This window comes from Agrilus planipennis, unplaced genomic scaffold (genome assembly GCF_000699045.2).
Source record: "Agrilus planipennis isolate EAB-ADULT unplaced genomic scaffold, Apla_2.0 scaffold405, whole genome shotgun sequence".
Classification (NCBI taxonomy): domain Eukaryota; kingdom Metazoa; phylum Arthropoda; class Insecta; order Coleoptera; family Buprestidae; genus Agrilus; species Agrilus planipennis.
The window spans coordinates 1-14,286 of NW_020439056.1; the positions used below are offsets into that span (position 1 = coordinate 1).

The 14,286-nt window shown below is 35.9% G+C and overlaps 3 protein-coding genes across 3 annotated transcripts; 2 read left to right on the plus strand and 1 right to left on the minus strand.

The window, feature by feature from the left end:
• Window positions 1-1,840: 1,840 nt before the first annotated feature.
• On the plus strand, window positions 1,841-6,587 carry LOC112905166 (homeotic protein ocelliless-like; the record flags this gene model as incomplete). The annotated part of the gene is made up of 2 exons (XM_025977043.1): window positions 1,841-2,013; window positions 4,902-6,587. Coding segments are annotated over 2 exons (797 nt in total), but the record flags the coding sequence as incomplete, so codon positions are not given.
• A 5,315-nt stretch (window positions 6,588-11,902) lies between these two features.
• LOC112905168 lies at window positions 11,903-12,434 on the plus strand. The gene is made up of 3 exons (XM_025977050.1): window positions 11,903-11,922; window positions 11,960-12,159; window positions 12,229-12,434. The coding sequence occupies exons 1-3, from the start codon at window positions 11,903-11,905 to the stop codon at window positions 12,396-12,398; spliced, it is 390 nt and encodes a 129-aa protein (XP_025832835.1). The 3' UTR covers window positions 12,399-12,434.
• A 14-nt stretch (window positions 12,435-12,448) lies between these two features.
• On the minus strand, window positions 12,449-14,276 carry LOC108743345 (opsin, ultraviolet-sensitive). The gene is made up of 6 exons (XM_018478886.1): window positions 14,075-14,276; window positions 13,812-14,000; window positions 13,403-13,749; window positions 13,159-13,331; window positions 12,801-13,063; window positions 12,449-12,715 (listed from the first exon to the last, which is right to left on the minus strand). Exons 1-6 carry the CDS (start codon window positions 14,116-14,118, stop codon window positions 12,613-12,615), a joined length of 1,119 nt encoding a protein of 372 aa, XP_018334388.1. The 5' UTR covers window positions 14,119-14,276; the 3' UTR covers window positions 12,449-12,612.
• Between the last annotated feature and the right edge of the window lie 10 nt (window positions 14,277-14,286).

Sequence of the window (14,286 nt, forward strand, 5' to 3'; positions counted from 1 at the left end):
ATTAAGAATAATACAATTTCCAAAATTGCTTGTTGTGATGGGTGATGAGTTCGAGACTGGTCTCAAATTTTAAAGTATGCTAATACTTTTCTCTGATTGTGAACATTACTATGTTAAATAAAAAAGACAAAAATAATTAAGAACAACTTTTAACCTCAACATCCTTAAATGATGGTAATTTTACTTTTTTACGAATATTCCAAAATTCAATGTGCTATAGAGCTTTTTTCTAATGGTGCGTTATCAAAGACTACATCGAAAATGATTGTCTTCGTTTTTTAGTTCTTTTTTAACTTTCCGTTAGTAGTGCGCTAGGTTAGGTACTAATACAAACGGTCAAAAGGAACAACAGCAGGAACTTAATTTTAAGTATTGACTACATGTTATTCGAAGCCAAATTCGACACTTGCTCAAGAATTACCCTATATTGAATCGCGAAACCAAACAAATCAAATTAGCATATTAGGATTTTCAGGTTTAAGATATAGGTAGGTACCTATTCGGTATTCAAAAATTGCGATGTGTTGGGGTAATTCTGAAGCCACTGTCCAAAAACGACATCCCTCATTTTTCTTTCCTGAACCATGCAGAGACCGACCACAATGATGATTTGGACTGATAACGAAATATATTTTTTTGAAAATAAGTGAATAATTAATTTTCTTAGGAGTGAAAATTAGGTACATTGAATGTAAACAACGCGTATTGTGTCTATATATACAAAAAAGACTAATAGCAGTAGGTATCGTCACCCTTGCGCGTGTTCGCCCCCTGTGACGTCGGCATATTTTAAGGAGCCATGTGTATGGCAATGTGAGAAACTTATTTTAAGTAAACAGGGGGGATGGACGAGACCTATACCGATAAAGAAAACAAACACACCACCGCACTAGTGCACTGTTGTTTATACTGACAAATTGATTTCTCTATAATCACTTATCACAGTCATGTGTCCAACCCTAATTTTTCACACATCCGACTGTGAGGCGTTAACAATTCTTCTGTAAAGCCTGATTTACTCTCTTATTTAAATCGCTATCTATATACATTTATATTACTATATTTTGAACATTTAATTAAAATAGACTTGCCTTATTAGCCTATAATTTAGATTTATCCAATAAACCAGTCGTTCTAATCTAATGATTTTCTAAAGAAATACCCGAAATTTTTGTAGTATGCGAAAACAAAATTGAATCAAGAATAAGTTTGAACATTAGTTCTAGTGTTATCTATTTTTGCTTAATAGGTATTTTTAGTAAAAGCAGTTGTCAATTGCTTACAGAACTTTAGTAGCAGCCAGAACGAAAGGAAATTTAAAACAAATATTAAATTAAAACAAGTAGAAAAAGGAAAAGTTGAATTACTTTTTGTTGAAAAAAGTTACCGACGTTCTTTATTTTTGTCAGATGGGAAATCGCAGCTGGCCAATAAACGTTCTGGGGTGTCTAATTGAATTACTAATGTTTCATTGGGGTCTTTTAACACAAACTCAAATCATTGTTTGCACGCGGTAGGCACAACTACACTTGAATAAATAAATTCATTCCTGGATGTATATATGCACATTACACAATATATATATATTACGTACATACGTATACCTGTGCACACCTAAATAGTGAGTGATATATGTATATCTACTCAAGATCTTCATTTTTCATTCGATTGTTTTGATAAATTTTAGGAATAAAGGAATTTACCTTCTGATGCCGTGTCTGTAAAATTATTAGATCCAGGTCTGGAGGTCTGACGGACGCAACGCGGGTCAAATAATAAGATCGCTTCTGTTCTATTATTATTTCATGTTGAGATTTATTGACTGAATTATAATGCACAGTCTTTCCCTATTTGTCAGGTGTCAATCCAAGGAAACAGCGTCGGGAGCGGACTACGTTTACTAGAGCTCAACTGGACGTTCTGGAAGCCCTCTTTGCCAAAACGAGATATCCGGACATTTTTATGCGAGAAGAGGTGGCTCTAAAAATCAATCTTCCTGAATCGAGGGTCCAGGTTCGTACTTATTACTTACTATTTACCTACTATTAGTTTAGTTCTCACACCTTTGTTTTTTTCGTTCAGAAATTTTACTAGGTAGATATAATATACTGTAGGTATCTATGTATAAGCAACGTTCTGTGCTGCTGCGTCGAAGAATAAAAAACGTACAGCAATAACCAACACCTTCTCTGCCCGATCCATTGGACAAGTTTCTTTCATTGTTTTTTATACGTATGTGTTCATATATTTACATATATATACACAGATCAAGATTAGTGTCATCGAAATTTATTATGGAGGGTCGGCTTACTGAGCACAGCAGCGCGTTATTTGTTTTTTATTATTTTGTCCTTTCTTGAAAAATTATAATTAAGCGTTCAGCAGTATTTTGGCGTTTATAGAGAGAAAAGTTGCGTATAGGTACCTATATCCAGATTTTAAAAGCTATAATACATATTTGAGTTTTTAACTACAAATGAAAGAATTTACCTAAAATTGTAAAATTATTGTTTACCTACTTGCTCCAGAATTACATCTAAATCAGTATATTTTTGCTAGTTGTATTGTTTGTGATGTTTGATACGGTCGTCCTGTTGCCGCGCCTGAGTGTCCTGTCCCGTCATTCGGTTCGTTTCTCTAATCACACCGTAAAAGCGAAACAAACAGCAGCTGTGCCCGATGAAAAGACTAACCAGCCTTTAAATTGAATCATTACCGGGAGGAGTGCAAACACTACGCCCTCCCAATTGTGCTATATTGTAACTCGTACCGCAGGCCTATTTCCTGCGTGCTGCCCTTAATAACAAACCAAGTGTGCATTTATATGTATGTCTACGAGTTTGCCAGCCAACATGCTACAGCTACGGTTACAGCTAACTGTTAGTTTATACCTCCCTTTATTCTTTCGCCCCTTCTCGCACTTATTATTATTATTATTATTATTAGGGGGGTAGTGCGACGATGAAACACACGGTCTTTTAGGATGATACTCTAAACTTAATTAAACTATTATCTATTCGATTGCATTTGTCAGTGTTTGACTGCTTAATAATCATGTCCTTGATACCAATATTCGAAAAGAGACACATTCTTCGAGTCCAACATTACTTAGGTACGGTAAATAGAGACCAAATTGGTCTAAACATTCAAAATTCTGGTTAATTTCAAAATGTCCAAGAAAATCCTTGTACCAACTATCTATTGGGCATTACGCTGATCTGTGGATTTGAATGTTTGACGCCTTGACTTTCGACGTTTATGTAAAACAGTCTATTTTTTCGCCCTGTAAGTACATTTTTTATGTCGATACCGTTAAATAAATGGAGAGCGTTCGTGGTCACAAAAATGTTTATATACGCGATTGGACGGGTCTGTGTGTTCTGTATGCGTATGCACCTTCGTCTAATACCCGATTACACAGCCTGCCGTCTCTCCTCTGAACCATTTCCCTATCAATTTCCACCACATTTCGTTCCCCTTACAAAAACTGTTACTCTGTAATGCCTCTTTTATAGTGCTCGTTCTTCAGGCAGGACTTATAAAGGCAAAAGGCGGGGTGCCTTCGCGGAACGACCCTAAATAATCCGTCAACTAATGGAAAACTACCCCTCGGGTGCAGCACGCATGTATAGCTTTTGTCCGCGCGATTGTATTTGATAAAACTTATATACATATACCTAATACATATAATTCATGTTATATCTACATATTTACGTATGTATGTGTATTCACAGAATCACACACACACACACACATATAAGTAATAACGGAGCATAACAGTTACTTTTGTGCAGTGAAAGTTTGGACGAACCGCGACGTTTCGGATAAGGGTGCGAATGCAGAGGAAGGTCCGGTAGTAGATTTTATGATTAGGGGGTGCCCTCTTACCATGCATTCGTGCGTGTTATTATTTATACATTGATATGCACCAACAGTTAAAAACTTATGAATATTATTATTCTTGATAGTGATGATCTAAGGTTGCTAGTTTTTATCAAGCGCATAAGTAGGTAGATACGTATATTTAATTTCGTATTTTTTTTTTGCGTTAGCAATGAAACAAATCGGTATTGAATGGTGCATTTATTAACGTAGAGAAGGGTGATTCTGTCCTAGAACATTTTTATTTTTGTAACAAAACATCAAAAGTAACCAAGTGCCGCGTAACATCTCGAGGAGGAGATAAGATTTAGATACAACGCCGAGACTGCCATATACCCGAGGGACTTTATGTTTTGTTAATGGGGATGTCAGTGTTACCATGGCGACTCGCAACATCCATCCAGCCAAGCTTTATCGTTGGCGAGCTGCGGCCTTCCTTTACAACGATTGCGCCTTGTTCTTTTTATCAATTTGTGTACGCGAAGCGAAAAAATATTTTATCACAAACTTTACATTGGATATCATTTACCATTATTTCATTTTAGGTAACTATAACTAATGAGCTACTTTGTGATTTGCAGTAACCATTTGTGCCTTCGAAAAAATTGAGATTACTCTATGAATCATTAGATAAATCCAATAACTGCAACCTTTAGATACCGTAAGCACACTGACACGAACACTCAATCAGTGGAACAGTAACACACGGGTCAACGAAATAATACCTACATTTAAAAGGAACTAATTTGGTCTCGTCAGAATTGCCTCACCACATGAAAATTTTTAAATATTCCAATCTTCTCAAAACTCATAAACACAATTTCTGTTTTCTTTTTTTAAAGGATTAGGGAAATATGTATTACAATCTGGCCTCATTATTGCTCAACACACTTGAAGATTTTAACTTCCAAGTCCAAATTTTGCTAATTTGGCTTGCTTGGATTTTAGATTAGGAGATTTTGTGATAGCAGTTAGGCGCGTAGGTTACAAGGGGAATTGGTTGATTTTATTTCTTCCAGGTTTGGTTCAAGAACCGTCGGGCAAAATGTCGACAGCAATTGCAGCAACAACAGAACAAACCTTCACCTAGAACGCCGACAACACCAACGAAAGCTAAGGGTAGCAAGCCCTCGCCCGTGATACCAGTGACAAGTTCTACAACGACCAATAACATACCCCCCACGCCCTCTTCGTCGGTATCACCTTCTTCAACGACCATCAACATCAAGAAGGAATCTCCTCAATTATTGAACACTTATCGCAGCACCAACGGAAACGTGACACCCGTCGGAAGCAACACGAGCAGCGTGATAGCGACTCCGTCACCTCCGATAACGCCATCGAGTAACACATCGCTCTCTTATCAGCACGATTCTTTCAACACATTCAATTGGCACACAAACGGACACAGTCCGCCACCTCATCATTATTACGGGCAAAATTACAACGCCGCCTATTACAGCCAAATGGAATATTTCAATCAACAGAACGGACAAAATCAGATGCAAATGGGCAACCACATGGGTGGCGCTTATCAAATGGGCAGCTACTCGATGACCATGGGTATGAGTGCCGGACACCATCAGAACTTCAGTCCGAGGCATCCGGACTGCAGTCTCGACTACATGAACCAAATGGTTTAGCCGGTAAGACTTACCGCTGCTGTCGTATCTCGTTTTATTTAAATTATTATTATTGTCTTGGACGACACGCGCCATATCATCCACCTTCTTTTTATGTTCTTTAACGCTATGTATCTACTCACATGGATACTTATATTATCATAAAATGATTTTTATTATTAATATTATTACCTATACATAATAATATCGTATTATGTAAATAAGTGACAATGTAATTGAAATGCTGACAATGCAAGTGTTAGTACAAACAAAATGTGTGTGAGTGCATGTGAGCATGCCGTTGCGTTGTATGTGTCTGTGTACATAATAGGTGAGTATATGTAACATGCATGCATATCAGCATTCACAACCGATTGTGAAACACACGTAACTAAGCAATATACAGGAGCGCGGAAATCGTGTCCAAGATGTACCATTGAAAATATTTTTTTTATTATTTTTTTATTACTTACTCTAGCCGTAAGTTGAGCATACCTAAGCCAAATTTTTTAATTAAATTCGGAAAAATTTTCAATCCAGAGAATAGTCATACCCAGGTAGGTGCGGTAGGTACTTTTTCGCAACTGTATATTACTTATACTGTGATAGAGTGATGTGCGAAACTTGAACCCTTTTTATATGTAAATACAAAACAAATCAGTGAACTAATTATTGAGCCTAAATGTATTATACGTAGTCGATAATTATTATTATTATTATTATTAAGGTGATGACGAGTAAATGTACATAATATACATATATGTATTAACTTCACTGTATAGCAAGAGTAACAAAGTCTATACACCCTCATAGACGACAGTATGTTTTATATTTTATTTACTTTTCCCTTTAATTATTGTTATTATGTTGTCATTGATTATTCCTTGTCCGACTATTAAAATTATGTGTCAATTTGAAATTTATTATTATTTATTATGAACAAAAAATAGTTCAACTTTCGATTCCCGAACTATAAGTAACGTATAAATAAATAGATATTACTAAAACTTATAAATTACCTCAGTCTTCTATTAGGGAAATAGAACCAGTTTCTACAAATATTGGTCGAATGTAATGCAAATGTGTAATAAAGTAGAAATACATATTTACAATACGTGTTGCGTCTCATTTACATTTTTCATCGTTCATTATTAGGTACCCATCGAGCGTTTGCACACCGAGTGATATCGCGACGATTACCGCACGCTGTAAATCGTATCGTCTGCATGCTCGCACAGTATTGTTTACCTTCGACAACAGTGCTACAATTTTGTACTGTTGCGAGATTTTAATGGTACAGTATCGTACCCCGACAGCGTGAAGCATATCGAAGAGTATTCGTTTTGATATTCGCGTCACATCGCGACGATAATTTGCGCCGCTATCGCGTAATATATACAAACACCCTTACGCTATATCAGTACCAATTTCATCGAGAGCAAGAAAAATAGAGGTAAGTTTAAACTTTATTACTTATTGCTGTTATAGTTAGAAAATTTTATATTTTGATGAGTATTTCTTGTCACCCCACGTTAGCGAGCTATGGTTGTAACATTAAACTGCCCGACGCACGGTAGTGCTAGCAATCGATAAGTGTGTGTACATGTAGGTACGTACTATCGCATAAGACAAGAACAATCGAACTTTTTGTAAGGTTGCATTACCGAGTGGTCGTTCCACGCGACGGCACGTGTCTTTAACCAATATTATTCGCAAGCAGATTCAATTCCACGTCACGTGTACTATTCATTAGCCTGGACACGTGCCACTCTTTACTCTCTAATAGATGGCCCTCAGTGCGTGTCGCAGAAATTAGATCTTGATTTCTTTTGCATGACAAGCGGCAAATCGAACCAGAACGTACAATTGTTACGCATTGATTAATCGCAAGTCTCAGTACAGTGATGTTATGCCCATCTAACACACGTACATGTATTAGATACATTACATGTACCTATACATATTTACATACATACATCGAATTAGAAGTAAAAAACCAAACACAGACTATTCAACTCGGTCGCAAAAAAAATGTCAGTTACACAAATAGGCAATTAAGTAATTATGAAATTCAATGGATACAAAAATTAAAAGAAGAAAATGGTTAAAAATATTCAATACTGATTTTGCAAAGGAAATTATTGCCTGTCCATTTACAGGTTGTAGTGTTAAATAAGAATGATATGATTGTATTTTATTTCTCATTTTTCTGATATTTTTGTGACAATTGGCTATCGATTTTTTGCTACCTGCCCTTACTATTATAGACACTATTACTACCGGTAAAAGAACCATTGTGAAATGGGCATGTGTATGCATACAAAGGAAGGAACTCCCACATATTTCATGTCAGAGTTAGCGTGATCTACATTCAGAACCGAAAAATTTTATTGTCCGAAAATAAAAAGCGTCGGGGGTAGGTGGAAGCGTGTAGTTCGAAATCCTACAGGAGCGCATTCACTGAAATAGATATAGAAAATAAGGGCGCATTTATAATTCGGACACAAAGCTAGCTAGAATCTTTTCCGACAAACAAAAAACTAAACGAATTTGATGAAAGGTGTGTACACATGTGTATGCGTCCATCAATGATTTCTTTATTAATCGAAATACCCTGTGAAAGGAATGATAATAGCTCATCCTTAAACAGGAAGTTGAAATTGAAAATTGCGATCAATAGACTTCTGAGAACGACAATAAATAATAGCCATCAGTTGGAACAGCATTTAAAATTCTGGATCCTGAATATTAACTTATAATTATCCTGACTTAAAGAAAAATTTAAATCCACAAGCATTCGACTACATACAATTCAAGACGTTACAAAATTATACGACGTTTTTATTCACTGATGCTAAATATCTATTATCTATATCTACTTTGTCCAAATGGAAAGCTTTTTTTCTCTCGGCGATCATGATTGTCAAATTACTTAACTCGAGAAAATTTCACATGAAAAATAGCATATGCCCCAGGAGAGGAAATACACGTGGAGTATGAGAGATTCTTGAACTTTTCTTGGATTCTATGGAACATAAAATCATGGTTCATGCATAAAGAAGAAGCTGGCAACGTCCCTGTTGTTAACGCTTCCCCGTAAATTGACTTTAAAATTTTAGGTCCAATTTCAGGTTCGGAAATTATGAGAGGAATACTTTTCTAAATATGATGATTAGGAAAACTACAGATCCGTTATATAAATAAAACACATAAAATTTGAAAACGGAATCGGCAGCATTGATGATCATCACACAATCAATCAACCAAACAAGAATGAGAAAAGATAAAGGCGGGGTGAGTAAGTAGATTGTATTGTTCGTAAGAGTGTGTCGAGGTATTACAATTAGTAGGGACAGTAGCATGCTGTGACGACGGATTAGGTGTGGCAATCAGAATCCTTCCTTTACTTGTATGTTTGTTTGAGCGATGTGTGTGTGTGAGATGTACGGGTATAACCAATGTGTAGATACGAAGATGGTTCAACCCTGCAGACAATTCAACCATTGCTTCACCATTTATCGCTTGATGCAACTTTTGCTACTTACTGGATTATTATTTTTTTATCAAAAGACGATCATGACGAAATAAAGCACTGCAAACAATTTTAAGTCCTGCTGCTGTTGCAGAAACGAAAGCATCAGTCGTATACTTGGTTTGAAATTGAAAAAAAATCAAAGAAAAGAGAAAGTTGTCAATTTTGCATTCTGTAGACAACAAAAAAAAAGCCCATGGTGTAGAAACTTTTGAAACTACCTACGTGCTTAAGATAAATAGCGTACATATATTATTATTAATCAATTTTTGTATAGATACCTATGCAGGATAAGCATCCGGATGATAAAAAAGGAGTTTATAATGTTTGTGTATTGGAAGAGTAGTAGTTGGAGGGTGCACGTGGCACTAATAGAGATATCTAGTTAGCTGCAAAGTGGAACTCTTATCGGGGTGTGTGCACTCTGATTTTCGTTTCCCGGCGAGTATGTTTGCCCCTTACCACATCGTTGTCGTCCATTTGAATCGTTAAGATAGCAGACAAGCGTAAAAGGGGCCGTCGATGATGAAGCAATCTTCAATGATAATAATTTGTCATCTTTTTCTGTATATACATTGGTACCTATTAGGTATATTGTCCTGCGTTATATTAAATTCTGTGCCTGTTGCTCATATGTAAATCGAAAATAACAAAATTATAAAATAAAATTAACCCCATTATCTAGAAAATAATATTGTAAAAATATAAATGCGTACATACGTGTGCCTTTCGGTAATAATCGATGAGTTTCTCCTTATGATATATGATAATTTGCGCAAATTGGCGAAGCAAGTCAAGTTGACAATAAAATATTGTGGAAATTACAGTCGTTCTAACTTTAATTTTTCCTCCTCTAAAGTTATACGAATCTTAAAAATTTAATAAACGTCCTGCGAGAAAGCTTTTCGTACTTTATTACAACATGTGGGGCTGCTCCAGAAAGAGCTTTGATCATTTCGCTCACTTGACGTTGTGGATTTTAAAGAGCTACTCAACATAAAATTCAACACTCGATTTTCATTATTAAAAGTCACGCAGCACGCACTACCCCTTTTTAAACAAACAAGTCTAAAGAAGGTAAGTAAGTATTGAAACCCGAACGAATTCGTACTTGTAAATATCGGCAATTTATAGCTGGCTTTTGTTGGTCTTCGTTCTTTACTATTTCCATTTATCAACCTATAAAACAATCGATTACCATAAAATTTTTACACGACCATCAAAATTATCGTTAGCTATATGTATGTCTGCCTAATTGTACATCTGATGGTTTTTATCACAATAGCCGCAGGTATCGATCTTTCTTTGTTAGGAGGCAAAAACCTGACGATGCAGTATACGTATTAGCACAGATTCATAGAGGGGGATGAGACATCATGTCGAACAGAACGTTTTGCAAAAGGCAAAAGACTAATAGCGCATCATTAACGTTATCATACTAGCAATCGAACTGATGTTGGCCTCATCTTCACCCCCTACCCTATAATGTTTAATACAACAATGCAATTAAAGGGAATTTCTGCTTATTAATCCGCTACCTACTACAAAGTGCACGTAGAAACCCCGTCTGTTAACGATTTCCTGCACTGATTATGTGTACGTTATCGTATATTGATATTGCGAGTACATCTTACATACCTAAATATAAATATTTCGATAGACATACGTAATTAGTTGCAGACAGATGTAAATTACAAGTTTGTGCTTCAGAATACTTACTTTAACTTGTGGAAATTTACTCTGGTAATTTTTCTTTATGAGACATACTCTACATTAATACGATATAGTCGCGGGTATAGCAGACTGCATCATATACCTAATACATTAAAATAATTTGATTTCGAACAGATTAAACTGTCAGTGAAATCGGGGAGTCCAATTTCATCAACAAGTTTCTGATGTATCAGGCTTCTTTGTCCGTCACTAGAATATCAGGTTTCATTGACTTTATCTGTCACACCTTACACCCCAACAAGAGACGTTAGCAAAGACATAATCCAACAGCACACAAAAGACGCTCGTCATTCTCCGATAGATTAACGCAGATTATCGCATAAATATGTAGGTGCACCTACAAAATATTTTAGTGCATGTGTGTGTTTGGAGACAGACGAAAAATATTTGTCCGTTTCATCTCAAGGAATTTCTGCCTCTTCTATCATCAAAATGCACTTTTTTTATAGAGAAATTTATAATTATAATAAGTGCCGCGTACCTACGTATATTACGGGACATTATTATAAACACTTATCTATGATGTATGCAAGTCATCATTTTGAAGCATCAAATAGGTATAGTGGCCCAAACTGTCTAGATTTTAAACATGTAGATATCTGGATAATTCAATTTTGATATCGGCGCGCCTTTTGGAAAATAATTTTCCGTTATTATAGGTTATGGTACTTATTAAATAGACTGATCAGATAGTAAATCGATTTCAAATTGAACGGATTATAAAATTATTAATGCTTGCACGACTTTATCCAAAACTGTTTATATTTATTGTTAATTAAATGAATTATTGTGTATAACAGCGAGGTATATAGATTCACAGTCGAAAGTGTCGCTAAAGACATTTCCTCCGCCTTATTTTATTTATTGCTTTTTACTTACGCTTAGCTATATACGTACTATTGACAGTGGTTGCGATAGTTACAGAAACAAGTTCAAGTCCGACTGAACGAATTTAAGAAAAATTCATCAAAAGCACAATGCAACAGAGTGAGGGAAACAATTAACAAAATCGGAAGGGAGGATTAGCCACAGCTACACGTGCCCATGCATCCCTCAAACTGATAATTATTTCCAAGTCGAGGCCTTCTATAACATTTGTTCATTTTGATAAAGGACGCGCCNGTAATATAATATGGACACGTATTTATCTAGGTAAATCAACTAACCATTTATACAATTTTTATTTTAGAATTTCATTCGAAATCGTATCAGAAATTAAAAACGTAAATTCTTGGAAATATTCTGTAAAATACGAAGAACGTTTATCACATTGGCCTTACGTAAGGAACTATGCAACTGCTAACATTGTCACTGATTTCAATTATTCTGATGACATCCATTTTATAAATTCTACCCATCGCACATGCTTCTTAAAGAACACATTCTGCCGTAAGTAAGCTTACAAATTTCATTTATTCACGTGCATACACAATTAGTAGATTTTTTATTTTCTTTCAGTTGAATCAAAGGGAACGTTTCTAATACATTCGAACCTTCTGAATTCCGTAGTTTGTAAAGAACACGTGATCTATCAATGTCCAATATTCATGTCGCTTCTTTGTTTACGGGAAGTAGTTTACCAAAGGAATCATATTTTGGGAAATTTGAAGAAACATTTTGATAATTAACATGTGCGGGATAATGTACTTAATGAGTATACTTGTAATAAAAAAGGCAATCAGATTGCTAATTGTTATTTTTATTAATTTATACTTGAGTTACTTAAGTATAAAAGCATATAAATATGTAAGGTCCACCAATCGAAGTACCACGAAAATTGCCTAGTCGTCATAAATGTTATTTTTTAACGTGTATGTATAATATTAATAAATACTTATATTTTTACGCTTTACTCGTAGAATTTGTTTCGGTGTTTGTCGATTGATTATCAGAAACAGATTTTTCGTTAATTGCGAGCCATGGAAGACGCTTTTGCAACTCCAGCCTAAAATCAACCATCACACAAACGACCAAACCAGAAATATATAATGATAAAGACTGTAAAGCTGACGACGTTAACAATATTTTACCTGTATCTGGGATGACTTAGCGCATAGACGTAAGGATCCAGACAGGCAACCAATTTACAAGTACATGCTGGAATCATGGCAAAACCTGGCGTTACCATGTTCTGATCCCCGAACGCCCCAATCATCGCAAGAACAGCGTAAGGTGTCCACGAGGCCACAAACAAAAAGCAAATCGTTATTGCCACTTTTGCGATACGTACCTCGGCCGATTGGTTTTGTTGCTGTTGATTACTCCTTAACGAATCAACGTTCATTTTTTTTGCCTACAAATTCCACATTAAAATCCATTCGCCTACTGCACTAATTGTTTATCGACGTCTATCTTTAATCTACGCAGAGTAGAACCATCGTACTATACCTGTTCTCTCAGCGCCTTTTCGTGATCGAAAACGTGACTCACTATCTGACTGTAATAGTATATGATCGACGTCATGGGTAAAACATATGAAAATGTAAACAGAACTGCAACGAACATTCGAGTATCGAATGTTCTTGTCAAATAATCAAAAGTGCACTGAGTTAGAAATCCCTCTGGAAGATGAATTGTATTATATCGTAGTAAGTAAGTAAGTAACGGGTGACTACTCATTTTTGGACCATACCTGGAACAAACCTTCCCCAAAATTCCATCAGGGGCAAAACAGCCCATGGTATAACATATATCCAAACGAAAATAATCATAACGAAAGCCTTTGTTCTAGTCAATTTGCCCTCCAACGGATTGGCAATTGTATGATAGCGATCGTAAGCGATACAAGCGTTCGTCATTCCTGCACCAATTCCCGACAGTGTTCCCATGACAGCAAACGCCTGACAAGCCGTGTAACCCAACGTGTATCCGCGATGGAAAGAATTGTAAATAAATATGGGCGTTTTTAACATCATCAAAAAATCGCAGAAAGCCAAATTGACAACAAACATATTCGAAGGAGTTCTCAAACTCTTTGCGCTAAAATCCGACGGTAGAGAAAAACGTTTTCTAACAAATGATGCGAACACAACACCACTTACGTAGAAAATATCCACAATACCAGGCCATTTCCGAAGGTTGACATGAAAAACAAAGCGACATAAAGGAGCCCTAATAGAAAGTGGATGGACGCTTCGGGTTCAGGAAACTTCAACCAGTGCTCAGGAATATGTCCCAACTCGGAAGCCGGTATATTCCAACCTAGCAATCGGTTACCAGGATCCATTACTCTACAAGAGATAACTTTGTGACGCCAATATCACCTTACCAAAAAGTAGATACAAATCATATTTTCATCACTTACCGCGCCCGGGGTGAATTAACTACGGTCCAATTTGCATAGTTCATTTCGGGGAGTAGAGCTAAAAGATGCACACCTCTAACTAACTGTTTATCTAGCCAAACATTCGACTTTAAATAGGGACAATTTTAATTGAATTAATTAAACGCTGATCAAATTATCGCAACGAATCCCCGTTAATTTTAAGGTTGTGCAAAATCGATAACAAATTTTTA